This window comes from Desmodus rotundus, chromosome 2, assembly GCF_022682495.2.
Source record: "Desmodus rotundus isolate HL8 chromosome 2, HLdesRot8A.1, whole genome shotgun sequence".
In the NCBI taxonomy this organism is placed as follows: domain Eukaryota; kingdom Metazoa; phylum Chordata; class Mammalia; order Chiroptera; family Phyllostomidae; genus Desmodus; species Desmodus rotundus.
Window position 1 is genome coordinate 32989715 of NC_071388.1, and position 21339 is coordinate 33011053.

At 42.8% G+C, this 21339-nt stretch overlaps 1 protein-coding gene across 4 annotated transcripts in view; it reads right to left on the reverse strand.

Annotated features, from left to right (window-relative positions):
* The window catches only part of TNIK (TRAF2 and NCK interacting kinase), a 337687-nt gene extending 316552 nt beyond the window's left edge, over positions 1-21135 (reverse strand). For 2 of the 4 annotated variants that reach the window (XM_053918077.1, XM_053918076.1), the window contains exon 1: positions 20693-21135. In XM_053918077.1, the coding sequence (XP_053774052.1) occupies positions 20693-20749 (57 nt within the window). In that variant the 5' untranslated portion in view covers positions 20750-21135. The remainder of the gene's footprint in view (positions 1-20692) is intronic. The other 2 variants (XM_045197962.2, XM_053918078.2) reach the window with 2 other exon arrangements.
* Between the last annotated feature and the right edge of the window lie 204 nt (positions 21136-21339).

Sequence of the window (21339 nt, forward strand, 5' to 3'; positions counted from 1 at the left end):
ATAAATATAAAAGCCTATACCAGAAACAGTCTTAAAAGACCCAAAAATGAACACAGGAAAGGTGATATATAGGAATCATAGTTTTCCTATTTAGGAACATGGTATAGCTGTACATTTAATCAAGTCTTCTGTATGTCCTTTGTTTAGATTTAAATTTGTCTTCACATAGGTCTTGCAGAATTTTTGTTAAATTTGTTTTATATTTTTATTATTACTGCAAACATATTTTTCACATTCATGTTCTAACTGATTATTTTGGCTAAGAAGAATGTTATTGATTTGTGTGTACTTATTTTGTATCCAGCCACATTGCTGAAGAATTTAAAATTTTTTCTGTTGATTCTCCTAAGTTCTCAGATATCTTCTGTAAATAAGGACATTGTCCTGATCATCCATCTAATACTGTACTTGCTATTCTTGTTTCTTCCAGTTCTTGCCTATTTCAATGGCTAACATTTCCAGAACATTATATATTATTATTAGTCCTTATCCCTGACATCTTTGTATGGTCCCTGATTTTGAAAAGAATACATATCAATTAGGAGAGTTGCTACTGCACAACTAAAGTCGCTTAGACAATGAGGAAATTGTTCACTAATACAATGAAGGCTGGAGTCAGGCCACTTCCATAGCTGAGTAATTCAGCTGCTCAACAATGTAGTGGCTTGACTTGGTTTTTCTGTGATTCTCCCAGTTTTTGTCTCATGGTTGCCAGGTGGGTGCAGCAATTCTAAGCATCTTTTAGGATAGGGAAGGTCTCTTTTTAAAAAACCCATTTGTAAAAGTGAAGCAAGCCTTCCCAGGAACCCCCAGTCAGGCATCCCCAGTCGCCTCATCAGCCAGGGTTGTGTCACATGACTTGCCTAAACTAATTATCAAAAAATAAAAAAAGGATTGGAATCTAAATGACCCCCTTAATCTATTCCATCTCTTCCATGCTGGAGATGGGGAGAGGCATCCACTTCTCCTGAGAATGTGGGAGGGTAGACACCAACACAAATTCAGAGCTTTGACAGCAAGAAAGGGGGCGGGAATAACTAACGGGTAGGAAACCAACACCGTCACCCAGAGTCTCCGGTGTTTGAAGAGTAAGAATGAGCTGGGTTGTTGGCTTTAGACATATTCTCTGTCAAGCTAAGAAAGAATCCCCTTATTACTAATTTAATAAGAATAGTTGATTGGGGGGGGGGTTAAATCAATAGTAACTGCTAAATTTTACCAATGACTTTTGACATCTGTTGAAATGATTCCAGAGTTAATACCCTTTGGCCTACTAATGTGTTGTACTGTGTTAATAGATTTCCTAAAACAGAAACAAAGGTGCTTAAGAGGCATTTTCTGTCTTTTTAGTTCCATGCTAATTAGCAATATTTGGGCTTCCTCATACACAGCAGAACACACACATTGCTGTTTATTAATAAATAACACTATGTATATATTATATTTTATAGGTACAATTTTTTTCCAGATCCTACATCAAAAAGATGGACGAGGAAAAGACTGGAGTCATAGGATGGCAGGCAGGAGAGACCAGTACAACTATCCAGACATGAAGTGACAAGCTGGCTCTGGGGGAGAGAGAGATCCAACGTCTACGCTTAAGAAACAACTCCTAATGCGACCGCGTCGATATTTTGCACCCATACTCTGTAAACCTACAGATACCCAGTTGCTTGCACTGCCCCAGATTCACAGTGGGCTCTCTAAATGTTTGGGAAAAAGTGATGCTGGTGTTGAATGTGATGAATATTTAATCATGCATTTGCAATACGGCAAGCACTGTCTAGAGCACTTTATATAAAGTGCTTTTAATTCCTGCAGTATTCCTGTATGCACTATTACTATTATCTCTATTTCACAGGTGAGGGAAAGCCTAAGAATTTATGTAACTTGCCCCACATTGTAAAGCTTTTATGCTGTGGTGTCAGGACTCAAATCCAAAGTCTGACTCCTGATATAACCTCTAAGCCATTCTGCTTCCCATGACTCTGAAAACAAATGAGATAAGCCACAAGCTCACAAATGAGCCCAAATTATGTCACGGTCACCTCTTACACAGGTTACTCTCCACAGGACTGCCAAAAATGTTCTGGCTGAGTTCACTGCCAAGGTGTCACCTGGAGAGTCCTAACCAGATGCCAGTGGCGATTCATTTACAGTCCCTGATTTTAGAAGGACTGAGAACAGGTTGAAGATTTGAACATTTCAGCACAACTCTGCACCGGAAGAGGCAATGTGTCCACCTCAGCATCCTTTCCCATCCTCCCACAGAGTGCTTGCACATCTCCCCCCTCAGGATCAATTGGCCAGGTTGTCAAAGCTCAGCGCACCTCACAAAGAGTGAGATCAAGTGCAGCTGTATCCATGTAAGTTCCCTTCTCCCTTTATTACCGCCCCAAAGCCTATAAAAGCTTAGAATCTATTAATTCTATGTTTATAGCAGGAATTTCTACTCATTATTACCTGAGAAAGGAAGAATCAATTTAAGACACTTGATTTCAAAGATTCTATCCAATGAAGCCAGAGTCCATTATCATCACATCAGCTAATTACTTAAAGTGCAACCGTCTGCATTTGTAAAAGAAAATAGTGTCCATGTTTAGCAGGCAAGACTCAGCAAAGAACATGGAGCCACGATGGCAGCCTTTGTTGCTAAACTGTACTCTGCAGACCTGATGAAAAAAGCTCCCCTCCGCCTTGCTCCGTTCCCAGAATGCTATTGACCGGCCATGAGCCTTATCCCCCTACAGCTGTAAGAAAGGGACCACAAGAGCCAGAGAGCACTTGCTAAAGCTAATCAATATTGAGAAGCTAAAAATAAAACAACAAAAAAAATAGACAAAGGTCTGCATAGGCAGAGGAAAGGGTTTTTTTTTTTTTTTTTAATCCTGTGCTCCCATTACTTAGTTCTAGGCTAATACCTGTGACCTTTTCTGAGATGTCTGGGATTCACAGCTGCATGAGACACTCCAAAAACTTCCCCTCTGAGAACAGCTCAGTGCTTCCTTCTGCCCCAGACCAGCCCGGCCACGTGCAGAACTCTCCCCCATGGCAGTCAGGGAGGCAAGAGTGAGTCTACTGCCACGGTTGGCTCCATCATTCCCAACTACTAGTAGGTAACTGAAATCCACGTGTCTGTCATCTGCTGCCCACACCAAGAGGTGATCCATGAACTTCATCCGATGCCCCTACGTTAGAGAGAGAGATTCTTTCTCTTTCATACACTTCTCAAAAGTAAACTGAGAAGGTTCCAGATGACTTCATTCAACAGATATGCGGGTACCCCGATGTGCCATGAATGACAGGTGCTGAGGAAATCCACGGGATTGATAACCAACTAATTAGCTAGCTAGCTATCCACACCATGATGTCACACTACGTCCTTTATCCTGCCTTCCCGCCAGTCACTGGTGCAGCTGCCCCACACGCGGTGCCTTTTGGAGTCCACAGAACAGAAGTGGGAATATAACTGCTGTACATTCACAGTGACTTGTCGCCAATAAAAATTCACCCATGTCTCATTTACTGAGCCTGTGCTTATAAAGATGTTTATGGTCTCTAGGGTTAATGAACCACTTTAAAGTCTGAAGGGAGATAGAAAAGTGATAATTAAAGGCCATTTCACCCTTTCAGAGCCCTGTTCTGCTTCTTTCCATCGAAGTTCATGGGACCCCAGGAGGTTTCAAATAATGCTGATATCAATGCCCACAGCTGCCTGGGACACAGGTTTTTTGATTTCTCAGGAGTCACTGTACTTTCTTCAGGGCTGATTTCCTAATATCACAATCCTTCCTCTTACTGTCAGAAAACACGAAATTTAAAACCAGCCTCCTAGCCATCCAGTGCACAGTGGGGCTGCAGGATCCAAACGGGGTCACTCTAAGAACGTACCTCACATTGAATTGCGTTAGGCAAACGATGGGACACAACAGTAAACTAGACACGGTTCCTGTCTCTAAGATGCTTATAATTTGCAGATACTAATGGCTATATGAATAAATAATAGCAGAACACAACAGAGCCGCAAGTGATATAAACAGTCTGAGCAAAACAAGACAGAAAAACAAAATAGAAATTAATATTAACAAGGGGTAGGGGTGGGGGTCCTAGATGATCAATTAACTATAACTGATATGCTTTGCCTAAGAAAGTGTCTTAGTAACAGAGGTTGTTATGTTTTGATCAGGACCACAAAAGGGAGAGTGGGTGGACTGATCCACACCTGTCTAAAAAGCACTCATGGTGGAATCAGTATCCTGACCTGGACAGGGTGCAGGGCTAGAGCTCCAAGGTCAACCCCAGCCTCACTCCAGCCCCAGCAAGTAAGTTTCCAATCAAAAACTCAAATTCAAAAGTCTCTGCAAAATCAGGAACACACTGCCCTGGAGAGCAGATAGTAGTTCCACCACTAGAAAGGTATGTCCACTATGTATTTAGAGGACAGGAAGTAGCAACAGCACAATGCTTACATTTCATATGTTTCAAAATCAGACCAACCTGGGTTCAAAACCAGGCTCCACCATTTTCAACAAGTCACTTAACCTAGGTCTCAATATCCCCATCCATAAAATTAAAAGAATAATTGTACGTATCACAAAAGGACTGCATTAGTAAGACTAGGCTTTTAAAATAACTGGTCCAGTATGTCACCCATGGCAAGCGGCCACAAAGAATATTAGCTATTCCCAGTGGTATTACTGTTGTTACTATTATCATATAATCCATGCGTAAGTTCAGCATTGGGTGCATCTATGTGTTGGTGAGACCTAAGACTCGGTACCTTGACCACACGAAGTTCTGGGAACTGCAAAGCTGAGGATCAAATCTCTACCCTAACCAAGGCCAGACACCAGACTGACCCACCTGCCTGCCAGCCCCTCACTCAGCACCTGGCACAACTAGCCCCCCAAAAGCTAAACATGTGCTCAGTCTCCACTGCTTTCATGAACATTCTACCGTCTCCCAGCTGCTGGGAAGGAAGGGCCCCTCCAACGTCACCGGGACACACAGGGCAAAAGAAGCCTGCAGGCTGCTCCCTAACAGTTTCCTGTGCATAATAAGACAGCATCCATGGTTTTTCCCTGTCTCTGCTTTTATAATATCCGAGACCATGCGAGCCTGGGGGTTGCCACAATGATAAGTGGCTCTGAGCCCCTACCCAGTTGTGCTACTTCTGCAAAGTTCTCAAGTTTTCCCTTCCCCGTGTTTCCCAGAGGGTGTTCGGGGGGCCATGACGGCTCCTGCAATTTCCAGCAACTCACTTCTCCTTGACAACTGACCTTTCCCATCCTGCACTGTCACCCCAGAACTTGGCACCTGCTCCCACAAAGTTGGAGACACCCTTTCTCAAGCAGTCACATCCTTTTAGCGTCTTGTCTTCCTCGAATTTCTATACAGACACTGAATGTCACTGACCTTTATGAAAAGCAGCAGAAGACACATTTAATTCTTCTGAGTTAAATTTGAAAGTTGAATAGCTGATGCTCACAGACTTAGTGGAGCAAGGATGGGGGTGGGGAGTCCCAAGCAGAAAAACCACCAGCATGCACTATTTGTCTTGTAGCTGGACAGTATCTCTTGGGTTCACCACTGCGTCCAGGGCCCTGGCATCGCTCCCAAGCTCTTAGGGAGTGTTTATTAAGTGAACAAGAGGCCTAAATTACCAAGGTGGATGTCAGCCACTGGAGTTCGTTATAGTTTCTTAAAATGCAGATCACATGCATCCAAGTTATATGAAGGGCACAGAGATGCAGATTCGTGGGCCCCAGGCTTAATGACTGAACTAGAATTTGCAAATTAAAATCCCTCTAGTTGAGTCTCAGGCAGCCCCATGGACTGAGCAAGAGCAGTGAACTTCAAGTTTTTAGTCCCATACCCTGTAAGAAATGTGTACCCTCAGTACGATTCTCCACTGTGACCTAGCACCCCATAAACTCGCTTCACAATTCATTACAATTTGAAAAGCACTGGGTTTCTGTGTAGCGAGGGAGTGGCTTGGGGACTGCTGATATTGTTAAAGAAGTAGGCAATGGTGTGATCACAGGAGGCCTTGAGAAATGAAGTTTAGCCCCATGTTGTAAGTCATGAGCAGTCGTCCATTTCATTAATAATTAGATATTAGGATAAATAAAACATAAGTTCTGCCTTTGTGCAAACTGTAGTCTCCTCTGGAGGAAAGAGGTAGGGAGACAAATTATCTGTTAACAACAGAAACTGGAGAAGCCGTCTAGGCCCAGGGAACAGCAGGCCCAACAGCAAAGGTGAGTGACGGTGTGAAAACAGAACTAAAATAGTTCAGTAAAGATGGTCTAGACCCGGTTTCAAAGTCCTCCTTTCTCCGGAAGGGGAGATAAGTTATTTGGGCCACCTTATCTTGAAGGAAATTATTACAATTACATTTATAAAACATGGAAGCACTTCAGAGTAAGAGATGACGGGAAGGTTAAGTAGATAGCAGAAGACAGGAGCAGAATGCCCGCCCCTCAAGGTGTTGAAGAGGTGGCTACTTCCCAGAAATACCAGAGTAACCTGCCTGAGGAATTTGCCCTCCAAGTGTATGGAGCTGGTCCAACTATGAAGCAATGTCTCAGGCATATTATATTTTAACAGCCTTATTGAGGTATAATTTACATACCATAAATTCACTCATGTTACCACTATCCAACTTTAGAACATATTCTATAACCACAAAAGATCCACATGCACCCTGACTGGTGTGACTCAGTACGTTGGGTGTTGTCCCGCAAACTGAAAGGTCCCTGGTTTGATTCCCAGTCAGGGCACATGTCAAGGTTGCAGGCCAGGTCTCCAGTTGGGGGTGTGTGAGATGCAATGGATCGATGTTTCTCTTGCACATGAATGTTTCTCTCCCTTACTTTCTCCCTTCCTGCCTCTCTCTCTAAAAATAAATAAATAAAATCTTAAAAAAAAAAAAAACCATCCACGTGCCCAATTGTAATCACTCCCTGTTTTCATCTCCAGCCCTAGCCAACCACGAATCTCCTTTCTGAATTTACAGATGGGCCTTTTCTGGACATTTTATATAAGTGGAATCTTTTGTGCCTGTTTCTTTCACTTAGTGTGACATCCACGTTTTCTCACGTCCTTCACTTCATATTGCCGAATCGTATTCATGTATCCCACCACATCTTCCCCTATTCATTAGTTGATAGCCATGCGGGTTGTTTCCACTTCTTGGTACTACGAATACTGCTGCTGTGTACAGGTTTTTGCTTGGACACATGTCTTTATTTCTCTTAGGGAATATTCAGAAGTGGAATTACGGGGTCATTATTGTAAATTTATGCTTAACTTTTTCAGAAATAGCCAAACTGTTCTCCAAAGTGGCTTAACCACTTTACATTCCTACCAGCAACGTATGGAAGTTCCAGTTTATCCACATTCTCAGGTATATTTTTAAATCCAGGTTTACATTTATTATGACATTAAGCACAGCCTAGACAAAGCTTTAACTAGCAGGTGTGTGAACTATGGAGTTCACGTGCCCTCATGATTTATTCACATTCCAAAAGTCACTGGAATTTAGAAAAGAACTTATCAGAGATGTTTATTTGAAACATGTTGAAAATCATTTAGCGTCAAAATGCAACACCAACCAAACTTGTGGACCTAATGGTCACAGAAAATTCAGCTGAAATATTTGTCAAAGGAGAGTTATCGAGGAACCAAGCATGACAAATGAGACTATACCTCGAACACTAAACAGAGTCTCCACAGGGACAACATCCTAACTGTGAATCCTGCAAACCAGCAGCAACCACAGCCAGAAACCAGGAAAGATAGATGGGGAACTATTTCTTTAAATCTGACGCAACTTGCGTTGTGTCAGGTGATGAGCTACACAGCAGAGAGACCCTGCTTTCAGAAAAGAAACGAAACAGACCTGTTATCAAGGGACAGGGAACAGTCACAGGTATGTTCTGGCTGCTTTGAAAACCCCAGGTCCCTTTTACAAACATATACACAAAATAAAGGAGGGGGTGGGCACCAGGGGGACTGGCAAGAGAAGTGACCACAGAAGAACACCAAATTTTCCAACCCCTTCTACTCACTCACGTCCTTCCAATCTGGAAAACAACCCCCCCTGGGGAGCTTGTATCTTTGTCTCTCACTCTTACTTTAAGTGTCCTACCTATGTCACGGAATGTGTACAATCGCCTCTCCTCACAAAGAGGCTTCCTCCTTGGCAGGAACCCTTTCTGTTCCTAGCAACGGGGATCTAAGAGGACGTATGCTAATCATCCGCTAGCACTTTTTTTCTGGTGCAATCAGTTAAGTGGAGGTTTAGGTACCCAGCTGGGCAGGTGCCAGGAGATTTCCCCTGTTAATTCTCAGTCACTCAAGGAAAACAAAGGAGTAACTAAGATTGTGTTACCATGATTTTAAAGAAATACTGTGCCTCCTCCCCTTCCCCCGACCCCACCAAAATCTGTAGACTTCTGTATTTCACACTTTTACATCTGTTCTTCTCCAAAAATAAAAACTGTCGATATTCAAGAAATGATGACTACAGTGCCAGCACAAGTTATGACTTTAAAATACTCACAGAGAGAACATACACATTGTTCAGATCGAAAAGTGTGTGCAATGTTCCTTCCCAGAGCAGCATCTGGGGATTAAGCTCCAGGAGGGCGCGGTACTTCTTTTGTTTGTTTGCATGGAGAGAAAACTGAGTTTTCTAATTGGTGCTAGAGCTACCAGTTTAAGAAAACAGAAGACAGGGTGGCCTTTTAGGAACAACTAACACTTGGCTTTGACTTTACCAACCATCCCAGAGTGGGTCACCAGCACCAGAACCGTGGTTCCACTGCTACCCAGAGCCTCTGGCCCCTCACACAGCCTGAGAGGTTCAGCTGAAAAGCCCCAGGGCTCCCAAACTCAAAAACCCTTTCAACTATGCAGATGGATGCACAGAAGCCATTTTGAATTGGGAGTTGCCTCAGAGTCTAAGATACCACCACTAAAAACACTGTCCAAGATAGAGCTTTCTGAATAAATTAATTAATTCAGTGCCCCAGCTAGAGAATAATGAACAATTCTGATGAAAACGCTCACACAATTCCCCGCTACTTCACTAATAGCAACGCCTCTTCTGAGAAAGTTGGATCTGTCCCCCAATTATCAATACTACAAAAAACTGAATCACGTTTAGCCAGACGTTTTTATAACCAGTCTAATGATGATTATTTAATCATCAACTTTCCCTTTAAAATAGGTCTTCCAAGATGAGTCTTTGAACTCAGTTTTTCAAAAGCGTCTTCTCTGGCAGTGAGTATGAAATAAAAGCTTGATGGATGCTCATTACCAAGTAGTGTACAAAGTTGCCTTAACAACCATAATCACCATCAACCTTCTCCCAAATAAAAAGACACGCATAAGCAGCGTTCATCTCAGAACTGTAGATCAAATACTGGCGTGGGACATCTTTGTGATTAGGTGAGAGATGTGTATGGATTGTTGTTACAAGGAAGGGCTGTGAGGATTCTCAGTAAGAAAATCCTTTAACCTGCTGTCTAGATTGCAAATGTCTATTCCATTTTCCAAATCTCAAAAAATAAACAACCCAAAGATTTCAGGCTTCAAACAAAAGTAGAGCTGAAAGCTTCTAGGCAAATGTCAGCACCTCCTGGGGCTTTAAGCTGAATCCCTCCCAGCCCACAGGGAAAAACAGGAAATTAACACCAAAGCGAGGCAACTTCTTGATCATGGGGGTGGGGTTTTTCCGCCCCCTGAATAAATTTGCTAATAAGAAAAATTTTTTTTTAATTGGCAGTGCAAACAGTTCAGGATTATCCCTAGAAAGTTGTAGATTTTTCCTTTTCAGGCATACCCTTTCTTACAAACAATTCAAATGCATATAATGTTAGTGTAAAATTTTAAATTCCATATTCCTGTATGTGCCTTCTACAATTTAAAGCCATACCCCTTATGAAAAAGCTGCAATTACTTTACATAAATCACTATTTCCTATTCTGCAACATTTTCAAGCACTATCAAATTTCTGTGGCTATGTTCTATGTGTTTCCAAAGCAACCTACATGTAGTAATAAATCTTTTTTATAATTACTTCTTTAATATGTGTTTCATTCACTAGGTACTAAGATCCATGAAGACAGTGTGTGTGTGTGTATGTCTATTTCTACATCCTTAGCATCTAGCATAACACTAGGCACGCAGTAGATGCTCAATAAATGTTTGTTGAATGAACAAATGAACGAGAATGAAAAACAAGAAGAAAGAAAACTATCTTTTAAACATTTAAGCCTGGGATTTTGAAACTCTAAATTATAGCAGAATTACCTGGAAGGCCTCTTCAAGCATAGGTTACTGAGCCCCATCCCCAGAGTTCCTAATTCAGTAGGTAAGAGGGAGAGGAGGGACCTAAGAGATGATCCTGAATGAAGCTGCTGATCTGAGGGTCTCACTTTGTCTGAGATCCTCTAGGCAGTTAACCTGTCAAGCAGCTCTTAGAAAATCACAATGCACAGGGTAACACTTACTGAGAACCAATCCGCAGCAGAATCCTATATTACCAACTGGGTAAGCCTCATAGGTCCTTGCTCCAAACACTGTGGAAATTGCCAACACAGGATATACGTGCAAGGAGACAATACACAGACACATGTCCAAAACAGCAAGAACTCATTAGTACAGTTAAACTAAAGACATTTCATTTCTCCAAACATTTCTTTATGATGCATCCTACTGTGCAGTTTAATCTATTTTTCTCAGATAGAAATTACTAAACCACAATGCATAGCCATTCTTTCTTGCTCTACCCCACTTCATTTCACGTACTAATGAGAGTTTCATCTGAGGCCAGAGGGCAAAATGTAGTGAGAGAGCCATTTTAAAGCTTATTTATGTTGTCTATGTTTTACTATCTGTAAGGACCAGGCCAGTGATCAGCACTCAGTCCTTAAGGACCAGAAATCAAGCAGAGGTATTGATAAGGTGAACAAAAGGATGCATAAAACAATATCACGGAACTCCAAACTCTACCTCCCCCATCATTGGATAAACCTTTAAAAGCCTTTACAGCACAGCCGGCGTTAACTGCCAAATGCAGAGTTTTCTCATGACCTTGTTCTGGATTTAAGCGCATTTATATCCAGTTTACAATCAGGGAGTATATTTAATTAGATAATGTTTGCAAGTACTTTGAAGATATAAAGTGCCTTATAAATGCTAAATATTATTATTATTATTATTTAAATACAGTTTGCGATTACTGCTTACCACTTATTTCACCCACCACACTGCTATAATTTGATTACAGACAGCTTAAAAAAAAACCAAAAACCCTAGAAGTAGAAATGATGAAACCATGTCCATGGGAAGCTCTGGATTTTTACCCTATGCATAAATAATTTGTAGGCATGTTAAATGAAGGGTTAGGTTATAAAGTCTAGTGAATGAAAGCCATTGACCTTTGCCAGACTGACAACCACAAAGTTGTGTTAATTTTAATAGTTTCTTACTTATAAACAAGGTGGAAAGTAGACGGCAGTTCAAAACACAGGACTCCGCTCTTTTGATTGCCAGCTCTACCTTCCATTTTCTCCACTGTAATTTTAAAATGTCCATGTCCACCTTTAAAAGAAAGTGTAACTCAAGATAGAGAAAGGCTTGAGAATGGTCTTTGCTTTAGCATGCCTTCTGGCTCATCTCGCTGTCCTCTCTGACAATCACAAGTTCAGTGGCCTCCAATTCTTAAAAAAATGGAAACCTTTGAGCCTGATTCCACATCTTCCATACACAGTTGCTGGACCATTTTCCAAAGAGAATGAAAGATTAAATGCAAACATCCCTTATACACAATGTACAAGGAAATCACTGCTAATCCCAAAATGGTTTGTGTTTTATGTTTTTTTTTAGGTTTTTAGGCAATACAAAGAGCAATTAACATATTCTAAGCTGACATGGATATTGAAAAAAACAAAATTGCGAGAAAGAAATACCTTAGAAACAACTCTTAAAAACACTACTATGTTCATCAAAGAGATCTTGTGCCCCAAACACAATGCTTCTGGGAAATCCGTGAACCCCAGGGAAAGAATATATCAGATAACTCTGATGCCAAGACACGGTCTGTAAGTCAAAGAAGGACTGTGTGAGTCACTATGGGCGATGGCTTTGGGGGAGGTCAGTCAAAGCCTGGACGTTTAGTCAGTCTATGACCTTAAGGCAATTGATTGATTCTTCTAAGCCTCATGTGTTCATCTGAAAATGATATATACCTACCTCACAGGAAATTGGGAGGTAACATGCCAATGTCAAGAGTCATAGTGATCATTTGTACAATTTCACTGTAAACAACACTTCTAAGAAGTTATTCTAAGGAAACAGCTATATACAAAGACTTGTGCATAAGGATGCTTATCAAAGTACCACTTATGAGATTTGAAAAGTTGGAAATAACCAAAAGCTTTATCAATAGAAAGTGGTCAAATATATCCCCTCAATAAAATGCTAAGCATTCACTAAAAACATGATTCGAAATTTGAACACTAACAGACTATCTAAAGAAATTTAAAATTACATACTAATTTTTTAGGCATGATAATAGTGTTATAGTTATATAGTTTAAGAGTGTTTATCTTAGAGATGCATACTGAATATTTACAAATCAAATAATATGAGGCTTCAAAATATCAATAATATGGGGGAGGAAGTGGGTGGGGCTGTAGCTACAAGATTGGGCACAAGTGGGTAACTGTTAAGTTGGGGGGGGCTCATTATACTATTTTGTCTACCTGTAAAGTAACAGTTTTATTTAGATTTAATTCACATTCCATAAAATCCACCCGTTTGAAGTGTACCAGCAATTTTTACTATATTCACAGAGTGGAACAACCATCACCACTACCTAATTTTAGGACATTAGCAGTCACTTCCCACTCCTCCTCTCTTGTTCCAGCAACTACTAATCTACTTTCTGTCTCAATGGATGTGCCTGTTCCGGCCTTTTCATATACATGGAATCATATAATACGTGGTGTTTTGCATCTGGCTTCCTTCACTAAGTGTAAGGTTCGTCCCTGTCATAGCATGTATCAGCACTTCCTTTTACTGCCAATCATATTACATCGTATTGATGTACTCCATTTCATTTATTCATTCAATTGATGGATATTTGGACTGTTTCCATATTGTGGCCATTACAAATAATGCTGCCCTAAACACTTATGTACAAGTTTCTGAGTAGGTATATGTTTTCAATCCTCCTGAGTATATACCTAGCAGTGAAATTGCTGGGTCACATGGTAACTCTCTATTTAACATCTTGAGGAACTGCCAACCTGTTTTCCAAAGGGGCTATAAGATTTTATATTCCCATTAGCAGTTTGAGCACTCTAATATTTTTTCTACTTTTCCATAAGTTTAAAACTCCCCATAATAAAAAGTTTTTAAAATTTTGTCATAAAAATTAATACATGCAAAGAGTCTGATTATTAACTTTAAAAAACAGATTGCAGGTAATATATATGACATAACCTTAATTTTAAATTTATATATTTGGCTATGCATAAGAAAAAATCATTAAGGTATCTACAAAATGTATACTTGGTTATCATTGGAAATCATAAATTCTTCTTGATTTTTCTCCATTTTCCATATTTTCTACAATGACCATGTGTTGCTGTCATAATGAGAACTAGAAAAAGCTTTTTTTTTTTAATTAAACAAAATTTTAACAATTCAGCAGTCTTTGCTCCCATTCACAATCTGTGTTTTCTGGGCTCTGGAGCCCAACAGGCCATCCTGGTGGGGTTTCCTAAGCGAACCAAACACATGCATCGCTTTCATGAAGCCTACTGTCTAGCCGTGAACATAATGCAAGGAAGTTCGGAATGTTCTGAAAGAGTTGGGAGGTCAGTTCTGAGAGGGTTTACAAGTGGAAGCGATACCTTCTATCTGAGAGAAATCAGGGACAATTTTTTGGCAAGGTGGCAGATGAGTGTTTAGTGTTAGGGTGATAGGCACAGAAAAGGAGAATAAGGTAGGGCGCCCCCTTAAAGAGCATGCATGGGGAGAAGGAAGTTGTTCCCTGTGGCGGAGGGAAGGGATGGTCATTAAAACTGCAGCACGTGGTGGGCGGCCAAGCTGCATGAATCAGAGCTGGCCGTGACCCTGTGCTGAGCAGTGTTTTAGGAAGACTGCCGTACTGTAGCTTCCATGGGACACCAGTCAGGAGAAGGCTGCTGGCAGACACGTAGGGACCAAGTCTTGTCATGACAGTAACTGCAGCCGTGGTGGGAAGGAATGGAGACAATAGCTATTAAAAAAGGATTTTTAAGATTGTGGTGGAATAAAATGTGTTTTGAGAATTTCAAGGCACTCCCCTGAGACAAATGGAGACAGTCTGGGCAAGTAAAAAGTGAGTAGAGAATCATCTTTCTCTAGAGGGAAATAAGCTTCCAACCAGAGTGAAATTACAAGCGGAATTCATCCAACATTTTCTATTTAAGTCTTCCCTCTCTCTCCACTAGAAACCTTATATTTATATGTGCAGAATAACATTTCATTCAAAAAATATCACCCAGATTTTCTTGGAATTCTCAGCACACTGCTAGTTCAGGCCCTGTTCTCAGAGAGTGACTTCCCCCACAGAAATAGAAGAACCAATTTGACATAAAAGGATCTTTCAGACACAAATTACCCCAAAGTCTATCAGAAGCACAGACTCAGAGATGGATTGTGCCCAGCTGGGCATGGCAGCCATGAGTCAATCACAGTGGCTCAAAGCTGGGTGGACTTTAGAACCACTATCACTGAAAGAAGGAATGGCATTTAACAAGACGGGCACAGAAGATTAATTGCAGGGCGGAGACACAGAAGGAAGAAAGGGACAACCAGCAAGACTCAAACTTATAAGATTTCAAAGAGCCTTAAAGATAAGGGGGGAAATGTGATATTTCCATGAAGGAAACGCGCTGCATATTCTCTCATCAACAAAATATTCCATGACCTCCTGAGTAGAAAATTATGCAAACAGCAAACCATGACTTATATTAGCTTTTGTACTAAGACAACTCCGGTTAGTAATGAATATCGAAAATGATTATGCAGATTTCTCTGATGTTCTGATAACTACCACTACACCCCATTTTATTATGAGGCAATGTCAAGGCAAAGAAAACACCTGTTTAATAGCTCTAAAATATGACAAATATATCTAATTTTAAAACTGTTAATGTCATTTTAAGATACTGTTATCAATTCCTGCAACAATTACTAACCTCTCATTTAAGACTAAATTTAAATTACCTTAGGTAATGAATTAATAATAATTCAAGATTTCTTTAAGCCCTACAAGACCTCTGACCAGAATGTTTTAAGCTTTTAAACACTGGACTAGCAGTGTCCCTTTTAGATGCCCACCCCCCTACAGAAACCCCTCCAAACACAAATTTTAAAAAGGCATGGCATAATTAATCTGTTTTTGGTTGAATAATGGTCAATCCATAAAGAGGAGAAAAAGTCTTTTTTACAAAAGAAAATTTGAAAGGTTTTATTTAATGAATAATGCTGATACTTGATACTGGGTTAGAAATGTGCTAATCTCAAAAAAGCTTCTGGGCTGAACTCACTTCATATGTAATAAAAGCTGATTCTAGGGCAAAGGTTAACCCAGGACACCAGAGAAACATACCAGGTCTTACCAAAATATAAAAAGGAAAAAATACTATTAAAGAGATGTAGGACATTTTTCTCAGGATCATTTTCAATTAAGTGTAATCACTGGGATCGAATGTTGATGGAATCAAGTTTCCCATAAAATTCTATTTAATCATGGCCTAGAATACTGGTATAGTGCTTTATAGTTTTCAAAGCATTGCTATAAATAATTTGATTTTTTAAAGATTTTATTTATTTTTAGAGAGAGAAGAAAGGAAGGAGAAAGAGAGGGAGAGAAACATCAATGTGTAGTTGCCACTTGTGGGCCCCCCACTGGGGACCTGCCCCACAACCCAGGCATGTGCCCTGACTGGGAATCAAATCACTCGCTGACTCTTTGGTTCACAGGCCAGCACTCAGTCCACTGAGCCACACCAGCGAGGGATGAATAATTTGATTTTTAAAACCAGTGTATGAGGCCCTGGCTGGTGTAGCTCAGTGAGTTGAGCACAAGCATGTGAAGCAAAGGATTCCCAGTCAGGGCACATGCCTGGGTTGCAGGACAGGTCCCCAGTAGGGGGCGCACAAGAGGCAACCACACATTGATGTTTCTCTCCCTCTTTCTCCCTCCCACCCCTCTCTCTAAAAATAAATAAATAAAATATCTAAAAAAAAACCCAACAGTGTCTGAGAAGGCAAGCAGTTGGGATCATTCCCAAAACTCTTAACACATGGACATAGAACCTGGTGCTCAGTCCACTCACTCACTCACTCACTCACGCATTTATTCATTTATTCTACTTACTGGAACTATGGACTCAAAATTGAGCAAGACCAAGCTTCTGGCCTAAAGGAGCCCACAGTTTAGTGATCAGGCCAAAAGAAAACTACACACCATGTATAACACAGGCATGAAAAGCATAGTGGGAAGGATGCACACAAGTCTTCCAGATGTGGTCAATTCTTAAATCTAGTTGTGTTTTTAAAATTTTTTATCAAATTTATTGGGGTAACATTGGTTAATAAAATTAAATGGGTTTCAGGTATATAATCCTATAATACATCATCTCTGCATTGTATTGTGTGTTCACCACCCCAAGTCAAGTCTCCTTCCATCACCATTTATCTCCTGCATTGCCCTCTCCTACCTCCCCCCACCCTTAAGTGTAGGTTTTGATGGAGAAAGAAATAGCTAAGCCCCAAGAAGGGAGTGAGGGGTCAGGGGAAAGACAAGCAGAGGTCATCTAAATCTGTTCCAATAGAAAAGTGAGTGTGAGTCCTGGCAGAAACAAGAGTATGAAGTCAGCAGCGACCAATCTTGGCCTTGAATGCCTTACTCTTTGGGCCAAGCTAAGGACAGCCAAAGTGGTCAGACTCAGATGTATGCTAATCTCCAAAAAGCTTTCTGGGCTGATCTCACTTCATATGTAATAAAGCATACTGGTGGCAGATTTCATTTCTGTCAATGCTGTGATGCCTTGAAGAGTGACTCAAGCCCTGGGTTTGAAAGAGTAGGTTGTTTTCTGCAGCCTGCATGTAGACACACTTTCATATAGCTACATGGATAGTTTATATCCATAATACTATACATAGGTACCACACAGATTATACAAAGCACACACAGAAGCTATAAACCTTACATGCAGACACATCTGAATGACGTATGTGTCTAGATGACCTCTCAGACATGTTCAGATGGAGATGGGCTACGGAGAGAGGTTGTCACACAGGACAAACACCTATCCCAGACAATTTAGACAGCCATTTGCCCGCGGAGAAGAAATTGAAGGAGGGTTGAACAAGATGAATTCCAAAGGCACCTCAAAGCTCCATGTTATGTGGTTTATGAGCTTACCTGCATAAAGCAGTTTCTCTATTCTCAAGATATAAAATTCCATGATCCTGGTGAAATTATTCCTCTCTGTCATTTTTTTTGTGCTCAGACAGAAGATGTATTATTGATTTCTGATTCAAGCACAGACAGTGTGACTTAGAGTAAAGAACATCGAATGAGGAGTCAGGAAACCAAATACTGTCTTCAAACCATCCAAGGGGTAGGGGGTGGGGGCTGTGTGACCTTGGGCAATAGACTTCACTTCTCTGGGCTTCAGCTTCCCAAGTATTAAATGAAAGGAGTGGCTAAGTGTTCTACAATTTTCTTCCAGTTCTAAATCAATGAACTCATCCTTCCTCCCCCAAGATGTAGTTTCTCTCCAGAGCTCTAAAAATAAGGACTAATAATACTGGATTAAGATCATCTATTTCCTAACCAAAGATCCTGTTTTATATTACTTTTAAAAACCATCCAAATCTTGCATAATTTAAATAATCAGTGCTATCACTGGTTGCTCTGGTTTAAATTATGCATTGTTGCCATTTGGGGAAAATTTAGATGGGGTCCAGTCTGGGATCACTGACTGAGAACAATAAGTCCCTAAAACGAGGAGGATAAAGTCCTCTCCAGACAGGATCTGCTGTTAGTGCATTGAGCACGGCGTTTACAAAAAGAGCATTGATTGTGTACATTAAAGAGCCACCGAAACAGCAAGGGACTGGTAAGGCTGCAGCAAATTCTCCTAGAAGCCACTGACCTTGGCTGCATTTCAGGGGTCAGGCATTCCCAGAAGGTTCTCAGAAGGCAGGCTTTACTGAGAGTTTAGGAACAAATGAGACCTCTCCTCTAGATGAGCTCACTTCTCCTAACTGGAGAAGACAGAAACAGATGACCTGCCCTCTGATTTGTACAGATTACCTATATGGCCTTTGGACCCACTCTTACCATGCCCACCGTCACCCACCACAAGACTGGCCGCAGATCCCAGCCCTCCAACTGTCTCCACATCTGCATTTAAGTCCTCCAGCCAGCAGTTCCCCAGCCACCTAGGCTGACCTGGCCCCTCCTCTTTCCACACCTCTTACAGGCAGACATACAGAGGCAGAGCACTGAGCGCAAGCCACAAAGAACAATTTCAGTGAATCCTGAAATTGCAAAGATATCTTTTCAAAATACAGATCTCAGGCGCAGGTTTCCCATGTGTGAATCGCACTCCAGGCCAGCGGGTGAGCCCTCAGTTGCTCACAAGCCTGCAGGCTCTGTGCGCCGTATCTCTGAAAAACCTTCCCAGGAAAAACGACAAGGGACCCCCGCTGGCCAAGCCCAACTTAAAATCAGATCAAGGCGCTTTCCATGAGAGCAGCGAGGTTGAGATGCCGGATCAGGGAGATCACTGCCTTGCCCATTGTTCAGACGCCTTCCCTGACCTTTGCCACTTTCCCCTGCCCCGAAGTCTGGACCATCCATCCACCTGATTAACCAGCTGGCAGCAACTCCCAGCGCACAAAGTAGGGCAAACGAACAATCCGTAAAGCAGGAAGCCACAGACGCGGCCAAATCACCCAGCCTGTTACCAACCCCCACCCTGTTCTGCATGTGGCATTTCGGTGCCAGGGAAATAGACAGCTTACTGTAATAACGCATGAATGAGCTTTTGCTGCCCAGCTATCAAAAAAGCCAGTTACAAATGGCATCTCTGTTCCTCCTCAACCCCTTGATTGCCTTGCAGAAACCTCACCTCTCTGATTCAAGGATTAAGGAGAGGGGGAGGAAGAGTTAAAAGAGAGGGGGGGTAGGTAGGGAGAGGATTGAGACTAAAGAAAAAGTGACACTTGGACCATCGAAGCAGCTCTTTGAAATAAGCGTGGAGAAGGAGGCAATGTCGGGAGAAGTACTGAAGGTGCAGGTATACAACCCCAAGATTTCGCATCAATGTAACAATGTATCCCCTCAGGAGGGCGTGTGAACTTCGAAGCCTCACCCATCCTGCGTGTCCCTGGGTTGACAGCCACCATCACTTTGGCCTCACCGACCCTCCGTGCCTCACGTACATGCAGTTTTTAAATTTTATTTTATTTTTGGTTCAGGAGAGGAAGAAGCCGTCTTTAAATTGGCTTCCAATTCTTCTCAGACCCCCGCTGCTGTCGCCACCCCCACCCATCACCCCCTTCCCGGCAGGCAGCATCTAATTAAAATGGCAAGAAAGCTCTGCCCCCTTCCCCGAAGGAGAGTGTTGGGATTGGGGGTGGGGGTGGGGAGGCGTCGAGGCTGCACTCGGATTCCTGGTATTCTGGTCTCAAAACAACAGCAAAATGGATTCTATATGGGTGATGTCTTAGTCAATACAATGAAACGGCGACTGAGGCCGTTCGCGTGAAGGTAAACGCAGACTTTCAGTGCGCCTGGAGGGTGGGAAGTGCTCTACAAAGGGCTGGCCACAGACACAGGGAAACACACACACACACACACACACACACACACACACTCTCACAATCCCGGGAGTTCCGGTCTGATTGGGGAAAAGCTGAGAACACATCCCTTTCACCTGCTGAAGTTCAGACATAAAAACTGAAATGTTACAGCCACGAAGTCAGCACAGGCAGGGCTGAGCTAAACCACAGATAAAGGTGAGGGGGCAGACTGGCGTTTGAGACAGCGCCGAGCGGGAGTCCGGGCACGGAAGGCAGGAAAGGGGGAAGGGGAGGCAGTTGCCATCTACAAGACCAGCATAGCAATACTGCCTTCTTGGAGAGGCAGGTTCGGCCCCGTGGGGACCGCCAGGCTCACAATGTCATCTTGCAGGTAGCTGAAAAACGTCGGGGGCCACTGCCTTTATTCCCGCTGTTGTTCTTCTTTTTGCAGAAAGAGACAGGTCTCGCGCCTTGGCACGAGACGACTGCCCGGGGCTTGTGTACACACACACGAGCCTTTCATTTTAATGCGCTTACACCGCTCTGAGACGAAACTGGCAGGAGCTCCACGCGCTCCCAGGGGGTTCTTGACCACAGCCAAAGGAGGACACGTACGGCACAGCCCCTGCCGTGGGGACTTAGCCGAAAGCACCTCAGCAGTTCCCAAATCCAAACGAGAATGCAGGTTCCCTCTGCATCGCATTCGCCCGCCTCTGCCCACCAGTCCCAGCCCCATCCATGCACCGAACCCATCCAACCCGGACTTAAACCACGAGAAACAAATCGAAAAATATGTTCTGCTCACCCTCAGTGCCGAGAGATCGATTTCATCCAGGCTGCGAGCCGGGGAATCACTCGCCATGTCTACTTCTTCGCGGGAGAAATGAACCAAAACCACCCCGAAGCTTCTCCCTTGGAAATTCCACCTTCGTCTATTTCACGCTCGTCCTCATGCGGGTGTCGCGCCAGAGGCCCCCGGGCCCAGCCTCCCCCGCCCACCCCTTATCCACAGCACCGGATCGCGATCCTCCGCTCCCTGTTCCGCTGGGTCCGGGAGCCTAACCTGCTGGGACCTCCAAGCCCGGAGCCGCGGTGCGTGTGGGCTGCGCGCCCTGATCAGCTAAGGGCGCTTGGGCTGCGTGGGTGTATTTAAATGGGACATGCTTCTTTGCTTGTGCGTGGATGGCGGCTGCATTGGCTGTTATAATGAGACACATCAACTCCTCCACTCAGCTGGGGGGTGGGGGTGGAGAACCACACAGAACTGTCTATCATCGCTTCCTGGGAGGAGTAAAGGGAGTGGGGGGAGGAAAGAGGCGGAGGGGGCGTGGTCTCCGACTAGGGAGAGGCCACGCTTCCTGACCCGGTCCCTCTGCACCAGCGTGGATGGGGGAGGGGAGGGCACCCTTCCGCCCTGAAGCTTGCTGGCTAATCTGGATGGATCTGAAGAGC